Source organism: Tiliqua scincoides, chromosome 4 (assembly GCF_035046505.1).
Source record: "Tiliqua scincoides isolate rTilSci1 chromosome 4, rTilSci1.hap2, whole genome shotgun sequence".
Taxonomy (NCBI): domain Eukaryota; kingdom Metazoa; phylum Chordata; class Lepidosauria; order Squamata; family Scincidae; genus Tiliqua; species Tiliqua scincoides.
Genome location: NC_089824.1, coordinates 105,051,847 through 105,069,359, shown reverse-complemented (window position 1 = coordinate 105,069,359; position 17,513 = coordinate 105,051,847). Strand labels below are relative to the sequence as shown.

The 17,513-nt window shown below is 43.6% G+C and overlaps 4 protein-coding genes across 4 annotated transcripts in view; all 4 read right to left on the bottom strand.

The window, feature by feature from the left end:
- Positions 1-17,513, bottom strand: part of LOC136647444 (protocadherin beta-16-like) — a 46,971-nt gene that overhangs the window by 8,718 nt on the left and 20,740 nt on the right. The window lies entirely within an intron of this gene.
- On the bottom strand, positions 476-4,082 carry LOC136647403 (protocadherin beta-16-like). Its single transcript, XM_066622921.1, has 2 exons — positions 1,653-4,082; positions 476-556 (listed from the first exon to the last, which is right to left on the bottom strand). Exons 1-2 carry the CDS (start codon positions 4,080-4,082, stop codon positions 476-478), a joined length of 2,511 nt encoding a protein of 836 aa, XP_066479018.1.
- Positions 6,649-9,096, bottom strand: LOC136647401 (protocadherin beta-16-like). Its single transcript, XM_066622918.1, has one exon. The coding sequence runs from the start codon at positions 9,094-9,096 to the stop codon at positions 6,649-6,651; it is 2,448 nt and encodes an 815-aa protein (XP_066479015.1).
- LOC136647400 (protocadherin beta-16-like) lies at positions 12,057-17,511 on the bottom strand. Its single transcript, XM_066622917.1, has 3 exons — positions 17,449-17,511; positions 13,470-15,797; positions 12,057-12,209 (listed from the first exon to the last, which is right to left on the bottom strand). The coding sequence occupies exons 1-3, from the start codon at positions 17,509-17,511 to the stop codon at positions 12,057-12,059; spliced, it is 2,544 nt and encodes an 847-aa protein (XP_066479014.1).

The window sequence follows — 17,513 nt, the reverse complement described above, 5'->3', positions numbered from 1 at the left end:
CAGGTTTTTGTTTTTTTTTTTTGGGGGGGGGGGCATCCTTTTTATTTGCATCCCACTATAACTGGGCAACAAAGTATAACTGGGCAACAACCCCCAAGTCATACATCCTAAGCCTCTTATCCCTAACCCTAACCCTATCTTTGCATTTTGAAAATAAAAAAGTTCATCTGATATAAGTATACTTATATCTGGGATGCAAAAAGAAGGGATGCAAATATCCAATACCGAGATGGATTTGTCCAGGACCCAGTTGTTCAGGTCGCAATGGTCTTGTCAATGTTTGATAACCTACTGATATCAAGATTGTTTGAACTGATTTTCATCATTTCTTACATACTGTAAGCATAACCTTTGTTTACATTTTGTACATTGGTCATGTAGCATGCACAGCCCCTGAGCAAGGCCAAACCAATGCATACGTTGTCAAGTCAGTGTGCATGTTACCAAACTGCCATTGTTCTCCTATACACATTCATTAAGTGGCTATACTTGTTGACTGGGCAATATTCTTTTTCAGCTTTTTCAGCGTATCCATCTGTGGATGTTTTATGCCTCCCTACAAATGTGCACAAATACCAGTGTTTATTCAAGTTCTACATTCTACTTGCATGAACCACAGTGCATACAACAACATGCTAAAAACTGGATGTCTCCTGCCATAATCCGATCAATAGATATACGTACAATTCTTTATTCTAAAATATTAGCAAAGTACCGTATTATTCTTTTTTTTTTATTTGCCGGTTTTATTTTCAAAATAGCAGTACACACTCCCCAGTCCCCACACTCGGTACGGGTGCCATCAAGCCCCTACAAGCCTCAGGCAGTGAGACCGCAGGGCCACAATGCAACACAGCCAAGCTGCCACACAGGTTCATCAGACAGGCTGGGCTGGGGGCACTTGCGAACGAGGCCTGCCACAGCAGCACATTTGCAAGGTCAATGACAACACCAGTTTTGGTGAAACTGCTGATTCTGGCCCTGCCTTGGAGGGACAAGAGCATGCTGTCCTCTCTCTGAGGGAAACAGGGAGACTGGCATTTTAAGGAGTGGGGGGAGTCAACTACAGTGGTGGAAGAGGCATGAGAAGGGGCAGGGCCTCGGCAGGATGAGGGAGCTTCAAAACGGCTACCTGAGGCCAATGAAGAGACGGTTAAGGTTAGAGGCTGAGAGAGGAAGGCAGGAGAAATGCCAACCCCCCAAAAGAAGCAGTAATCCCCCTGGAGGCTCAGAGGAGGAGATAGGGTGCAGGAACCCCCTCTATTCCCCAAACTCTGAGGCCAGATGAGCCTTGAGGTTTGATGACCATTCAGATATTCCCAGGCTGCCAGCAAACCTCCAAGGAGCGCTTCTGGAGTTTGTGCTGACCTCTTGTTTTCATGCAGATGCACTGATCAACCATGTGAGAGGAGCACATATATTTACTAGTTATTCTTTCTTGATGTGGAGAAGAAACAAGAACAGTATGAATAAGATTCTACACCATTATTCAAAATGATTCCAACTCAGATAAATCTAACAAAAATGAAATTAATTACCAGTATTGTTCTAGTAAAAAAATAAACTTCTGTATATACTTGTTAATTTTTATTTCTTAGCCATTGAAACGTTAGAAATTTGACATGAAATTATACAAAGTAACTTATTCTCACCTGGTTTGTTTGTTGATTTTCCTGTGCATGACTGGGAACTTCTTGGGAAGAGCCAGTTGAATTCCTGGGGTTTACCTGAGTGTTGAGAGGATCCACAGAAAACACAGGAAACAGAGGCCTGAGAAACCTGAACTCGCTGTTCAGAGATCCACCAGCTAGGCACACCTCATAGCTGTAAGCCTGGGAAGATGGGCCACTGCCAGAATCCACATGGTTCTCCTGGATATTAGGTCCACCAGGAAAAATAGGCGCAGAATTATAGTTCTCTGTGAACTGCCTCTGCTTCTGAATCTTCATGGCAATGAACACCACTACAGACACCAAAAAAATAAAAGAGATGGCAGCCAAGCATATGATCAGATACACAGTCAGGTTACGGTCTTCTTCCTCCTCCACAACTTCACCCTTTGGGGTATCCAGCATTTTTATGTAAGGGTCAGAAAAGCCATCCACCAGAAGAATGCTCAATGTTGCAGAGGTCAATTGGGGAGGATGCCCATTGTCTCTCACTCCCACAATTAGCTTCTGCTTGAAAGCATCTCGTTTATTAATAGGCCTCATGGTTTTCACTTCTCCATTCTGGGCCCCCACCGTGAAGAGTCCTGGCTCTGTAGCCTTCAGCAGTTCATAGGAAAGCCAAGAGTTCTGACCAGAATCTCTGTCCACTGCCACCACCTTGGTGACCAGGTAGCCTGTTTCTGCCTCTCTGGGGACCAAATCATTTGATGGGGAAGTGCCGTTCTGAAGAGGATAGAGGACAAAGGGGGCATTGTCATTTTCATCCACAATCAGAACTCGGACTATCACTTCTGAGCTGAGTGGAGGGGAGCCACCATCTGATGCCCTCACAGTTGCTTGAAACTCTTTTATTTCCTCATAATCCAGAGATCGGAGGACATACAAGTTACCAGTTTCTGAGTTGATGGAGAGGTAGGCAGCTACAGAACTATCACCAACCTTCCCAGGCAAGAGTGAATACATCACTTTTGCATTCTGTTCTGTGTCCTGGTCAACAGCATGGACAGAACCCATCAACAGCCCTGGAATATTGTTTTCCCGTAATTGCATTTCATAGAGCAATGTCTGGAACACCGGTGGGTTATCATTGACATCTGAGATTTGAACATGAATTATTCTTGTGGAGGTGAGCCAGGGCGAACCTCGGTCAGTGGCCATGATGGTGACATTATACTCTGAGATTTGTTCTCTATCCAGTAGTTGCTGAGTTAGCAATTGGTAATAATTATTCTCAGTTGCTTTTAACACAAAGGGTAGGTTTGTGCTGATGGTGCAGGCAGTTTTTCCATTGTCTCCAGAGTCTTGATCTGTGACACTGAAAAGAGCCACCACTGTATCTATGGGACAGTCTTCTGGTAAGGGACTGGTGATGGATGTAATGGTCACCTCTGGGGCATTGTCATTTCTGTCCTCTACATTCACAACCACCTTGCAGAATGCAGAGAGGCCTCCTCCATCAGTGGCTGCAATTTTCATGACATAACTTCTGTTCTCCTCATAATCTATTGTCCCTGCAACAGTGAGTTCCCCAGTATGTTTGTTCAATTTGAATGATCTGATCACATTTTCTTGCACCTGGCTAAAAGAGTAAGTGATGTCAGCATTGGAACCAATATCCCTGTCACTGGCTTCTACTTTAGTGACCAGTGTACCCAAAGGGCTGTTTTCTGGTAATGCCATTTTATACACAGATTGATCAAAATGAGGCACATTATCATTGTTGTCAAGAACATCAATTATAATTTGTGTTGTGCCAGTTCTCTTGGGGATTCCTCCATCAACAGCTGACAGAATAAGAATAATCTGTGGATCCACCTCACGGTCTAATGGTTTCTCCAATACTAGCTCTGCATATTTGCTACCATCACTGTGATTCTGCACATCAAGAGAAAAATGTTCATTAGGACTAAGTGTGTAGTTCTGAATTGCATTTTTGCCATTGTCTGCATCTTCAGCCCCCTCCAAAGGGAATGGGGTACTTGAGGGAGTCTGCTCAGGAATTTTAAAAAAGAATTGATTTTTGGAGAACTTGGGAGGATTGTCGTTCACATCCTCTATTTCCACTTCCATTCTGTGTAGCTGCAACGGATTTTCCAGAACAATTTCAGAGAGTAGCATGCAAGGGTCATTCTGACCACACAGAGCCTCTCTGTCTATTCTGTCCTTTAATATCACATCCCCAGAATGAAGATTCAGCTGGAAATATTGCTTGGAGCTCTTTGAAATCAACCGGGCTCCCCGAGCCGATAGCTCTTTTACACCTGCTTTCAAATCCTTTAGCACATTTGCCACCAGAGACCCACTTTTCTTTTCCTCAGGCACTGAATAGAAGATGGACTTGCATAGTGCCCCACACATGCAGAGAAACAGGAAAAACAAACACACTTGCCTGTTTCTGTGATGTTTTTCCATTGCTCCAGATTCTGTCAAGGTTGATCCAACACACAGGCTGCTGTATGTTACAAGGCAAAAGTGTAAAGAAGCTTCTTCAATTGTTTCCAATATACTTGAAAGGCAAATTTTTCCTTTTGCTTTATTTATTCTGGAAAATGCCTTTTCCTTCTGATTATTTCTGTGCAAAGATTGACAATCCACAGTGTTCTTCTTCTTCTTATGTTATTGCAGTGAAGAGCTGTTGCCTTTTTCCTTAGGTTTTTAGCTTTCCATCCGCACAGTTACTTTCAAAGTGTCTACTACATTGTGCAATGGCACCACCTGGTGTTTAAAGTACATATAACTCCTATACATTTTGCCAGTTACAGTACTTGTTACTTATATACATAGAAAACTCCTTCTATATAGATAAATTAGAGCTAATATGAACTGAATACTGTCTATTTAAACACTAATTCATCCTAGGTGAGAGGCATGGAGAATGTGCACAAACTGAGCATGTCAGCAAGAGTTTGTATTTTGTAGTAGCTGTTACATTGGTAGCCAGCCTTTCTTCTATCGTGAAACTTAAGGTAGGATTTGTGGAGTTTTCCACCTTGCACATACACAGGTGGCCACCCATTCAGTCCCTGACCAGATGAAGGCCATCTCTGTTTCAGCCGGGGCCACGTCCGATGCCCTCAAAAGAGGTCTTGGGACCACTGCTCAAGCCATACTCATGCAAAGTCAATGTGAAATGACGGCAGCCATTTTGTAAGTTCTCCACACATAACATGTGATTAAATTTTGTAACCTGGACAATCCCCGAACAGGGAATAAAAACATTGCCAGGCCAATATATCCGTTACTTCATTGTCACTGTCTAGCAGCACACATTCAGCCGCAAACTTTATTTTTTGACTGATCTGGTATTCACGGTATCCAACTGTGGCTATATTTGTCGCCCATTCAACATGCATACGCATCAACATTTCTACATTCGGAAGGGGGATGGGTGGGGAGAACGGAGCGGTGATGAGGGTGAGGAGGAGGACCGTACAGGCCTGAGAGGGAGTGGGTGCAGCGGCAGCAGTGTACGCCAAATTCTACCCATCCTGGGCCTGATCTGCCTTCACAAATCAACTCAGACTTGTGCCAGTGATGGAACTGGCACAGGTCTGAGCTGACTCATAGTGGCTGCTGGGGCTCACTCTGGACCCTCAGCAGACAAAACTACCCCATGGGATAAATCAAAGGTTGCACATTGCTGCTGCATTGCCTCATGGGGAGTTAGTTAGGATTGGGCTGTTAGTTTTCTGGCTTAGAATACTACTACTATTATCTAGTGTGCAATTTCTGTGGGAAAGTAGTTTAGCAACCTAATCCTATCAGGCCCATCACAATGTCATCATGTTAGCTACAGCATTGCAAAGGACTTACACTGTTGCACAGAGTGGGCCACCCACAGCCATTTTGGATCTGCCATCAGAAACTTGAGCAGTTGCAGTTGCCAGCAGGGTGGTAAGAAGTGTGTGCCCTTGCATGTACAACCTGAGCCAAGAGGCTATCCTTTTCCTCGTCTCCCAACACAACCCCTTTCTCTCCTCAGATTTGCATCAGCTTAAGAGCTGGTGCAGATCAGATGAGATCCATTAGCGATCAGAAGGCTTATGGGGTGGTGGCGGCATGGGAAAACACCTCTCTCAAGCCCCCCAATTCCTTCCCCCCATCACAGAACTTAAATGCTTCTTAAATATCACAAAGTATTCATATCCCTCCTTACTTTCAGAGCGGAACATAATGCAGTACATGCGGTGTTCCAAGTGGTCTCCCGTTTACACATTGAACAAGTTCAGACCTACCATTACAAAGGGATTTCGATAATTTCCTGTTTTCAATGTTTCTAATTTTTTTATAACCAACCACAGGCAAGTATTGAGAACTTTCCAATACAGATATCCACGTTCATGGCAGTTAGTTCCATAAGGCCCCTCCCCTCCATGTATGGACATGTGGTTATAAGCGGCTTTAGTAAGAGGAGGACCTGTCAATACACAGCCATGCTTATGAAGCTTACAGCAACATTAATGCAAGGCACTGTAGTACGGGGCTGCTTTTGACGTCAGTTCAGACACTTCGGCTGATGCAAAATTTCACTGAAGGAGATAGAGAAGCAGAAACTCCAAATCAGATATAGAATCATAGAATTGGAGGGTACCTAAAAGGTCATCTAATCCAGACCCCTGCCTGTGGCAGCCTCATTGAGCATGTCCAGCAGGTGCTTGTCGAACCTCTGCTTGAAGATCCCCAGTGAGGAAGAATAATATCACTTTGAATACTATAGCACAACCACATCACCTACCTATTAGCTACCAGAATTTATTCAAAGCGCTTGTTATTATTATCATCATTAAAGTCCAGTTATTTTGGATGCTAACTCAGTCACAACAGAAAAGACTCCACTCCACTTACCATATTGTTAACCCTACATGGAGAGGGTACACAGAACCTCAAATCATGCCCCATCCTGAAAGTAGGCAGAGATTTCTATAGCAGTTGCACATTCCTAAGATATAAAGATTACTGCTTAACCATCATATGCCAACTAAGAAGGATGAAGTAATTGTTCTCTCACCTGTTCCTGGGTTGTTTCTTTATCCTCAACCTGGTCAGGAATCTCTTGGGAAGCAGCAGAAATCCTGTGACTCACAGGCATGTTTGGGTCCCCCACAGAAAAAATGGGAATGAGAGGCCGGAGGAATCTGAACTCGCTGCACAAAGATCCGCCCGTTAAGCAAACGTCATAGTGGTAAGTCCTGGAAAGTGACCCACTCTCAGAATCCACCCCGTTCTCTGGGATATCCGGTCTGGCGGGTGGGAAGTGAGGAGGAACAGCGATCAGGCTTCCACCACAGCCTTTCTTGTACATTTTGATAATGACAAATACAACAATGCACACGAGGAAGACAAAGGAGACTGCAGCCAAACAGATCACCAAATACATGGTCAAAGGACCTTCTTCTTCCCTTTCTTCAATGCCCACTTCTATGTTCTTCCTGTATGGATCCGAAAGGCTGTCCACTAGAAGCACATTTAATGCCGCAGTGCTGGTCTGAGGTGGGTTCCCATTATCTCTGACCAGGATGACCAGTCTCTGTTTGTTGGGGTCTCGCTCATTCAGGGGTCTCCTGGTTTTCACTTCTCCATTCTGTGGTCCTATGCTGAACAGGGTGGGGTCTGTGGCCTTCAGCAACTGGTAGGAAAGCCAAGAGTTCTGGCCAGAGTCTTCGTCCACAGACACCACCTTGGTGACCAGATATCCGGCCTCTGCTGGTCTGGGAACCAGCTCATTGCAGAGCGATGTACTGTTCTGAAGGGGATACAGGATGAAGGGAGCATTGTCATTTTCGTCTATGACCACAACATGGACAGTAGCATCTGATGTCAATGGAGGAGAACCACCATCAGAAGCCCTGATGGTAACTTGAAAATGGTGTATCTCTTCATAATCAAGAGACCTGAGGATATATACATTCCCACTTTCAGAGTTGATAGAGAGATAAGAAGCCACAGAGAAGTCTCCAATCTTTCCAGGCAAAAACGAATATGTCACTTTGGCATTCTGCTCTGTGTCCAGGTCAACAGCATGGACTGAGCCAATGAGCAATCCTGGGATATTATTTTCCTGTAATGCCATTTGATAGGTGGATTCTTCAAACACTGGGGAGTTGTCATTGATGTCCAAGATTCGAATGTGAATCATTCTTGTTGAACTGAGCCTGGGTAATCCCCGGTCAAGAGCTGTGATGGTCACATTATACTCAGGCACTTTCTCTCTGTCCAGTGGGCTTTGGATCACCAGTTGGTAGTAGTTATTCATAGTGGTTTTTAACAGAAAGGGCAAAGATACATCTGCAGAACAGGAGGCCTGGCCATTGTCTCCAGAGTCTCGGTCTGTGATGCTAAAGAGAGCAACGAGAGTGTCTAGGGGAGAATCCTCTGGCAAAGGGCTGGTGAGGGATATGATAGACAATTCAGGGGCATTGTCATTCTCATCCTCAATCTCCACCAGAACCTTGCAGTTTCCTAGAAGCCCCCCTCCATCTGTTGCTTTGATGTTCATCTCATAGCTGATTTCTTTTTCGTAATCAATTTCTCCCCAAACAGTGATCTCCCCAGTAATTTCATTTAAATTAAACAAATGAAGTATATTTTCATGCACCCGATGAAATGAATAGGTAATCTGTGCATATGAACCGAAATCTGAATCCCTGGCCTCCACTTTGGTGACAAGGGTACCTTGAGGGCTGTTTTCTCTTAAACTGACATTATATTCAGACTGAGTAAATTGAGGGAAATTATCGTTACTGTCCAAAATATTGACCTTTATGTGAACCGTACCTGTTCTCTGTGGCACTCCTCCATCAACAGCTGTGAGAATTAACTCAAAAACTGCCTCCTTCTCTCTGTCCAGTTGTTTCACCACAACAAGATCCAAATAATTTTTGCCCTTTTGCACATCCACTTGGAAATGGTCATTGCGACTTAGTGTGTAATTCTGCACAGTATTTTTTCCCAAGTCTGGATCTTCAGCAGAATCCAAAGGATAGTGAGTATTGACTGGGACATTCTCAGGAATTTCTAGCTCAAATTCCTTTTTAGAGAATTTGGGATTGTTGTCATTCACATCCTCTATCAGGATTTCAATGCTGTATATCTTTAAAGGGTTCTGCAGTACTATTTCAGACAGTAGCAAGCAAGGATCCATCTTGCCACACAAAGCTTCTCTGTCTATTTTATCATGAATCAACAGATTTCCAGATTGAGTATCCAAGTGAAAGTATTGCTTACTGTTCTTGGAAACTAGCTGAGCCCTCCGAGCAGAGAGATCCCCCATCACCAGCTTTAATTCCTTCAGCACATTAGCAACCACAGACCCAATCTTCTTTTCTTCAGGCACAGAATACTGAATTGAAGAGACACAGAGAGCTCTCGTAAGACAGAAAAAAAGCAAAAGATACAGACCTTGTCTTTTCCTCCAGCTGTGTTCCATGGTGCCAATCACTCCCAGGTAAGAAATTCAGCAAAAGGCAAAACTTCTGACCATCTATGATGTTTATGATATAATTTTTCTTCTCCAATGTTTATTTTCCCCTTTAGTATTAGGTTTCAAATCCATGACACATATGTGGCTTCCTGGTTGCTATAAGGTTTTGTTCTGCCTGGTCAGAGCATTTTGTCTGTTGGCTCAATACAAGATTGTGAATCAAAAGGAATATGTTTGCCAATACTGCCACCCTGTGGTTCTATCATAAAAATATGGAGAATGTATATTTTCCATTCAATGGCAACTCAATGAAGATCATGCTTAGATGTACATCAGCTTAGATACTTAGATGATCACATCATTTATTTTTGTAGCATTAATCCAGAGGACTTGAAATCATCATTTTCTTCTTTATGGGAAAGAAGAAAAAACAAGAATGGATTGATAATGGGGAAAAGGTATTTGATGCCCTTGTTCACAATGGCTGCAATCCTGGTCATTCTCACCTAAATCAGTTAATTTATTGGTAACATGCTTGTAACAATGAACATTAATTGCATTGTTGATAGTATCTTTAGCAATTCAGATATTTTCTGCTTGGGAAATGAAATTATATCAAGAGACTTGTGTCCCAATCCTATCCCCCACCAATTTACATTATGCAGCCAGGCTGCTGGAGCAGTGAGTGGGGCAGGTGAGCAGAGTCCAGGAGGGCAAACTAAAAATATTTTTTACTGATATCTCCTTAGGCTTCCAGGCTTTCAATGGGTGTCCTCGAACCTACACCAGCATTTTACTGGAAAGTCTGGGGAGAGTTGGGGGAGGTCCAAGCCAGGGGGATCTTTGCATATGCTGTCGCCACCAAGATCCTTTCCCTCCCATCCACTCTTTTGTCCTGTGCCAATCCTTATCCCTACTCTGATCCTAACCTGACCCTCCCCTTTGCCTGATCCTTACCAGCACCAAATATGCTCCATTGGGTATTAGAGACCTGCTGGGTGGCACATGGAGCTTCTAGCCATTTGCACCAGCAAATGTGTGCACGACATCCAGAGTGCGTGAAATCAGTGCATCTTTCACACCACTCTAACAGTACTTACAGCAGCAGATTGTGAGATCTGCTGCAATAGGTCCTGTACTGGACTGGGCTGTCATTCTCACCTGGCTCATTCATATAGCTTTTCTCAGATTCTTTTCTCTCCGCTTTAATTTGTATGAAGGATTTAATAGTAAGTCATGGATTGACTGTGTTTTTCAGTCACAGACTTACTATACCACCACTGGGAAGTCACTTTTCTTCATTCTGTAAAAGTGCACGGGATGCAAGGAAGAGACTTTGTGGGAGGAAAAGAATATGAAACCAAAGCATGGGATTTAGGATGTGGGAAGGAAGTTTGATCAAACCCAGTAGCAAGGGCAGAAATAACCATATTAAGAAGTACCAATATATTCTTACCTGGTTGGTCAGTGGACCTTTCTCCACATGCCTGGGGCCTTCTTGGGAAGAGGCAGTTGAATGGCTAGAATTTATCTGTGTGTTGGGAGGATCCACAGATAACATGGGAAACAGAGGCCTTAGAAACATAAATTCACTGTTCAGAGATCCATCCTGCTAGGCACAACTCGTAAGCCTGGGAACATGGGTGACTGTCAAAATCCACACAGCTCTCCTGGATATTAGGGTTCACCAGGAAAAACAGGTGCAGTGTTAGCGTTCCCTTTATTTCTGAATCTTGATGCAATAAACACAACTATGGAAAGCAGGAAAGCAAAAGAGGTAGCAGCCAAGTGTATGCTCATATGATAATATCCTAAATGATTATGCCTTGGAGCAACTAGTCTGGAACTCACCAGAGGATGGCTGACTCTGGATTTAATTAGGGGTAATACTCAGGACCTGGTTAGACATGAAAGGGTACAATCCTGAGGTGCCCTTGGGATGGCGCAAGTTGCTTGCGCTGGCCCAGGAGAGTCGCAAACGTGCTGTAAGGCACGTTTGTGCCTCTTCGTGAGACGGCCGATACAAGACTCTGGGATGGACAGGGAGGAGGTGGGGAGGGAGGCGTTACAGGGCAGGGAGAGGTTGGTGGCGGGCGGCCCTAGGGGCGGGCAGGTGGGGAGCGGGAGGTGGGGCTGGAACCTGGCAGTTATGCTGGATCCCAACCCCATTTCCAGAGCAACATGGAGCGGCTTCAAGCCGCTCTGCTCTCCTCTGACTTGTGTCACCTCAGGAGGTGGCGCAAGTCTGAGGAGACCCATAGGGGCTGCAGTGGTTTACCCAGAGGTAAGGGGAAGATTTTCTCTTTACCTTCAGCTGAGCCACTTTGCAGCCCTATCTTGCACTGGATACAGCACAAGCCTCCTGGCTTGCCTGTTCCAGCACAAGGTAGGCTTGCGCTGTACATATTACTGAATATTAGGGAGCAGTGACCATGCTGCAATGTGTTTCACCATGCATGTTGGGGAAAGAGTGCCAATCAAATCTGAAACAAAAACCCTTAACTCCCAAAGGGTGGACCTTCCTCAGATGAGGAGGCTAGTTAGAAATAAGTTGAAAAGGAAGGTAAAAAGAGTCCTGTCTCTCAGAGTGCATGGTGGTTGCATTATTTCATTTTATTTATTTATTTATTTATTTATTTATTTATTTATTTATTTATTTTCACATTTTTATACCGCTCTTCCTCCAAAGAGCTTAGGGCAGTCTGCACAGCTGCTCCCCTCCTTTTGTCCTCACAACAACCCTGTGAATTAGGTAAGGCTGAGAGAAAGTGACTGGCCCAAGGTCACCCAGGAAACTCACACCCCTCTCCCCAGAGGATGCTGTGCATGCTTCAGCATTGCACCTGCGTCAGCAGGGCAAAGAATAGGATTGGGTTCCTAGTGCTGCAAAGGTGGATGGGGAAGGATGCACATTATCACTGAATCCCACAATCAGCTTCTGTTTGAAGATGTCTCAATTAACTGGCCTAATAACTGGTTTTCACTTCTCCATTCTGGGTCTCCATAGACAACAGTCCTGGCTCTGTGCCCTTCAGCAGTTCATAGGAATGCTCAGAGTTCTGACCAGAATCTCTGTCAGTGGTCATCACCTTGGTGACCAGGTGGGATTCCTCTTTCTGCTGGGAACCAAGCCATTCAGTGGAAAAGTGGTGTTCTACAGAGGATAGAGGATGAAGGGGCATTGTTATTTTCATCCACAAGAAGAACTCAGACAATCTTGTTAACATGAGGGTTAACTTATCTTCTCTTGTTTGAGAAAAATAACTGAAATTGAAGCCAAGAGAACCCTTTTCATAAAGTCTGTGACTGTTTGGCATTATGTCAGTGAAAAGAATCTAAAGGCTTTTTACAGCTGTAATAAGCTGTACAGCTGTAATACAGCTGAAAAGGGTTTAGAGGCTTTTATTACAGCTGTTTAGTAAGTTATACAAGCTAATTGATTCAGTTTGGATACAAATGTTCACCCCTCGCTTCCCATCTCGTCTCTCAAAGAACCACACCCAGAAAATCACATTAAATAACATGAGATAAACAAGTTATCCATGTGACACTGTATGTCATTTCCACCTCCTTATTGGGCATATTATGACAGGTTTGGTGCATGGTTCCAGCTCTAATTAGGAGGTCATTCTGCCCTGCATCTTAAAATGTTCTTGGCCCACAACTTTGGTTACACAAGATCCTGGAATTCTACATGTTCTGCCAATCATGATCTCTTTAGGTCACTTTGACATAATGACCCATCCTGTTTTTAAGGGGAACAACAGTCATTCTCTTGGCTCCAATTTCTGTTATTTTTCTCAAACAAGAGAAGATAAGTTAACCCTCTAAAATCTCTATCAATCACTTATCAGCTCAGTGGACGGGAAATGGCTATCTGATAGTTATATGAAACTCATTTATTTCCTTATAATCCAGAGATTGGAAGACATAATGGTTCCCAATTGTTGCCTCACAGTTTTTTCAGATGCAAACTTACGCACAGTTTCTGTTTCTGATGTCCATCAGTTAACAGGGGCAGGTCAGAGGGACATATCACTTTGAATATTCTTACACAACCACATCACCTACCTATTAGCTTCCACATTTTATTCAAAAAAACTTGCTATTAATTATAATATTAAAACCCAGTCATATTGTTATACTTTTCAGTGTTTGGGTCAAATCACTTAAGATGCTACCTAATGCACAACAGAAAAAATTCCACTAAATTCACTATATTGTTAACAATACACGTCGGGGGTACATAATCCCTGACCACATGCCCCATTTGAAAAGCATGCAGAGATTTATTTAGCAGTTGCACATTCCAAAGATATAATTATTAAGTAGTAATCAGTGTACGGCACCTATGAGTGAAGAAGTAATTATTCTCTCACCTGTTCCCCTGGTTCTTTGCCCTCAACCTGGTCAGGAATCTCTTGGGAAGCAGCAGAAATCCTGTGACTCACAGGCATGTTTGGTTCCCCCACAGAAAAAACGGGAATGAGAGGCCGGAGGAATCTGAACTCGCTGCACAAGGACCCGCCCGTTAAGCAGACGTCATAGTGGTAAGTCCTGGAAAGTGACCCACTCTCAGAATCCACCCCGTTTTCTGGGATATCCGGTCTGGCGGGTGGGAAGTGAGGAGGAACAGCGATCAGGCTTCCACCACAGCCTTTCTTGTACATTTTGATAATGACAAACACAACGATGCACACGAGGAAGACAAAGGAGACTGCAGCCAAACAGATCACCAAATGCATGGTCAAAGGACCTTCTTCCTCTTGTTCTTCTGTACCAACTTCTATGTTCTTCCTGTACGGATCCGAAAGGCTGTCCACTAGAAGCACATTTAATGCTGCAGTGCTGGTCTGAGGTGGGTTCCCATTGTCTCTGACCAGGATGACCAGTCTCTGTTTGTTGGGGTCTCGCTCATTCAGGGGTCTCCTGGTTTTCACTTCTCCGTTCTGTGGTCCGATGCTGAACAGGGTGGGGTCTGTGGCCTTCAGCAACTGGTAGGAAAGCCAAGAGTTCTGGCCAGAGTCGTCATCCACAGCCACCACTTTGGTGACCAGGTAATCGACCTCTGCTGACCTAGGAACCAGCTCATTGCAGGGTGATGTACTGTTCTGAAGGGGGTACAGGATGAAGGGAGTGTTGTCATTTTCGTCTATGACCACAATGTGGACTGTAACATCTGAGGTCAGTGGAAGAGATCCACCATCGGAAGCCCTGATGGTAACTTGAAAATGGTTTATTTCTTCATAATCAAGTGATCTGAGGATATACACATTCCCACTTTCAGAGTTGATAGAGATATAAGAAGCCACAGAGACATCTCCTATCTTTCCAGGCAAAAATGAGTATGTCACTTTGGCATTCTGCTCTGTGTCCAGGTCAACAGCATGGACTGAGCCAATGAGCAATCCTGGGATATTATTTTCCTGTAATGCCATTTGATAGGTTGACTTTTCGAATACTGGGGAGTTGTCATTGATGTCAAGGATTTGAATGTGAATCATTCTTGTCGAACTGAGTCTGGGTACTCCCTGGTCAATAGCTGTGATGGTCACATTATACTCAGGCACTTTCTCTCTATCCAGTGGGCTTTGGATAACCAGTTGGTAGTAGTTATTCACAGTGGTTTTTAAAAGAAATGGCAAAGAAACATCTGCAGAACAGGAGGCCTGGCCATTGTCTCCAGAGTCTCGGTCTGTGACGCTAAAGAGGGCGACAAGAGTATCTAGGGGAGAATCCTCTGCTAAAGTGTTGGTGAGGGATATGATGGACAATTCAGGGGCATTGTCATTCTCATCCTCAATCTCCACCAGAACCTTGCAGTATCCAGAAAGTCCTCCTCTATCTGTTGCTTTGATGCTCATCTCATAGCTATTTTCTTTTTCATAGTCACTATCTCCGCAAACAGTAATCTCACCTGTAATTTCATTTAGATGAATGAAGTGAAGTATATTTTCATGCACCCGATGAAATGAATAGGTAATCTGTGCATTTGAACCAAAATCCAAATCTGTAGCTTCCACTTTGGTGACAAGAGTGCCTTGAGGGCTGTTTTCCTTTAACCTTACTTTATATTCAGACTGTATAAACTGAGGAAAGTTATCGTTACTGTCCAAAATATGGATGTTTATGTGAACTGTACCTGTTCTCTGTGGAACTCCTCCATCAACAGCTGTGAGGATCAGCTCTAAAACTGCCTCCTTCTCTCTGTCTAATTGTTTCACCAAAATAAGATCTATGTACTTTTTGCCCTTTTGCACATCAAGTCGAAAATGCTCATTGGGACTGAGTGTGTAATTCTGCACCGTATTTTCTCCCAAGTCTAGATCTTCAGCAGAATCCATGGGGAAACGAGTATTGATTGGGACAGTCTCAGGAATTTCTAGCTCAAATTCATTTTTAGAGAATTTGGGATTGTTGTCATTTACGTCCTCTATCAGAGTTTCAATACTGTATATCCTTAGGGGATTTTGCAGTACTATTTCAGACAATAGTAAGCAAGGATCCATCATTCCACACAAAGCTTCTCTGTCTATTTTATCCTGGATCAACAGATTTCCAGATTGGGTATCCAGGTGAAAATATGGCTTAGTGCTTTTAGAAACTAGCTGAGCCCTCCGAGCAGAGAGTTCCCCCATCACCAGCTTTAATTCCTTCAGCACATTAGCAACCACAGACCCAATCTTCTTTTCTTCAGGTACAGAATACTGAATTGAAGAGACACAGAGAGCTCTCGTAAGACAGAAAAAAAGCAAAAGATACAGACCTTGTCTGTTCCTCCAGCTGTCTTCCATGGTTCCAGATGAGACCTTCAGCCACTGGCCAAACTGAAAATCTTCTGACTATCTATGATGTTCAGGATATTAATTTTCTTCTGAAAAGGTTATTTTCCTCTTTAGTGTTACGCTTCAAATTCATGACACACATCCAGTTTCCCAGTTGCTATAAGATTCTGTCCTGGCTGGTCACAGCTTTTTCTGAGTTAGCTCAATAGTGCACAAAATTTGAATCAAAAGGAATACATTTGCCAATACTGCCACCCTGTGGTTCTACCAGAAAAAATAGTGAGAATGTATATTTTCTATTCAATGGCAACTCAGTGATGTTCATGCTGAGAATTATGCTGATACATCAGTTACTTTTGCAGCATTATTCCTGATAACAGGAAATCATCATATTGTTCTTTGTGTGATTGAAGAAAAGGAAGAATGGAGTGACAATGGGGAAAGATATTTGTCTCCTTTGTTGACAGTGGCTGCAATACTGAGCATTCTTGCATAAATCAGTAAATATACTGGTATAGAACCTGTAACAATCTAATTGCATTGTTTCTAGTCTATTTAGCAATTCAAGTGTATTGAACCTTGACAATGAAACTATATCAACAGACTTGTGGTCCAATCCTATCGTACACCAGTTTCACTATTCAGCAAAGCTTCAGGAGAACATGCTACTTGCAATCGTGAGCAGGAGGGCAGGTGACCAGGCAGCCCAGGAGGAGTAAAAAAAAAAATTTTTTGCTTATCTCTCCATAGGCTGCTTTGCTGTCAATAGGTGTCCTCGAACCTATGCCAGAATTTTGCTACATATGTCTGAATAGATTTAGGGGCGGTCTGGGCCAGGAGACGGATCCACGGCATATGTTGCTGCTGCTGATATCCTCCCCCTCCCATTCACTCCTGCCCCTTGCCTGGCCCAGTCCCTGCCCTGATCTTCCCATGACCTGTCCCCTGCATGCCTCACCATAGCTGCTCCAGTGGGCATCTGAGAACTGCTGGCTGGCACATGGAGTCTCTGGCCATTTGCACCAGCAGCTCCAGGGTGAATGACATCAGTGTATCTTTCATACCACTCTAACAGCACTTACAGCAGCAGATTGTGAGATATGCTGCCACAGATCCTGTACTGCATTGGGCTGTTATTTTCATCTGGCTCATTTGTGTATCCTTTCTCAAATCCTGATTTAAATTAGTATGAAGGATTTAACAGTAAGTCATGGACTGACTGTGTTTTTCAGTCATACTTACTATCCCACCACAGGAAAGTCACTTTCCTTCATTCTGCAAAGGTGTAACGAATGCACAAAAGAGAATTTGTGAGAGGGCAAGAATATGAAACAAAGGCATGGGGCTTAGGTTGTGGGAAAAGAGTTTGATCAAACCCAATGGCACGAGGCAGGAATAACCATATTTAGAAGTACCAATCATATTTTCACCTAGTTGGTCAGTTTACTTTCCTCTACATGCCTGAGGCCTTCTTAGGAACAGACTGTTGAATTGCTAAGATTTATCTGTGTATTGGGGGGATGCACAGACAACAAAGGAAACAGATGCCTGAGTTCCACCCTGCTAGGCACACCTCATAGTTGTAAGCCTGGGAAGACAGGCCACTGCCAAAATCAACACAGTTCTCCTGGTCCATCT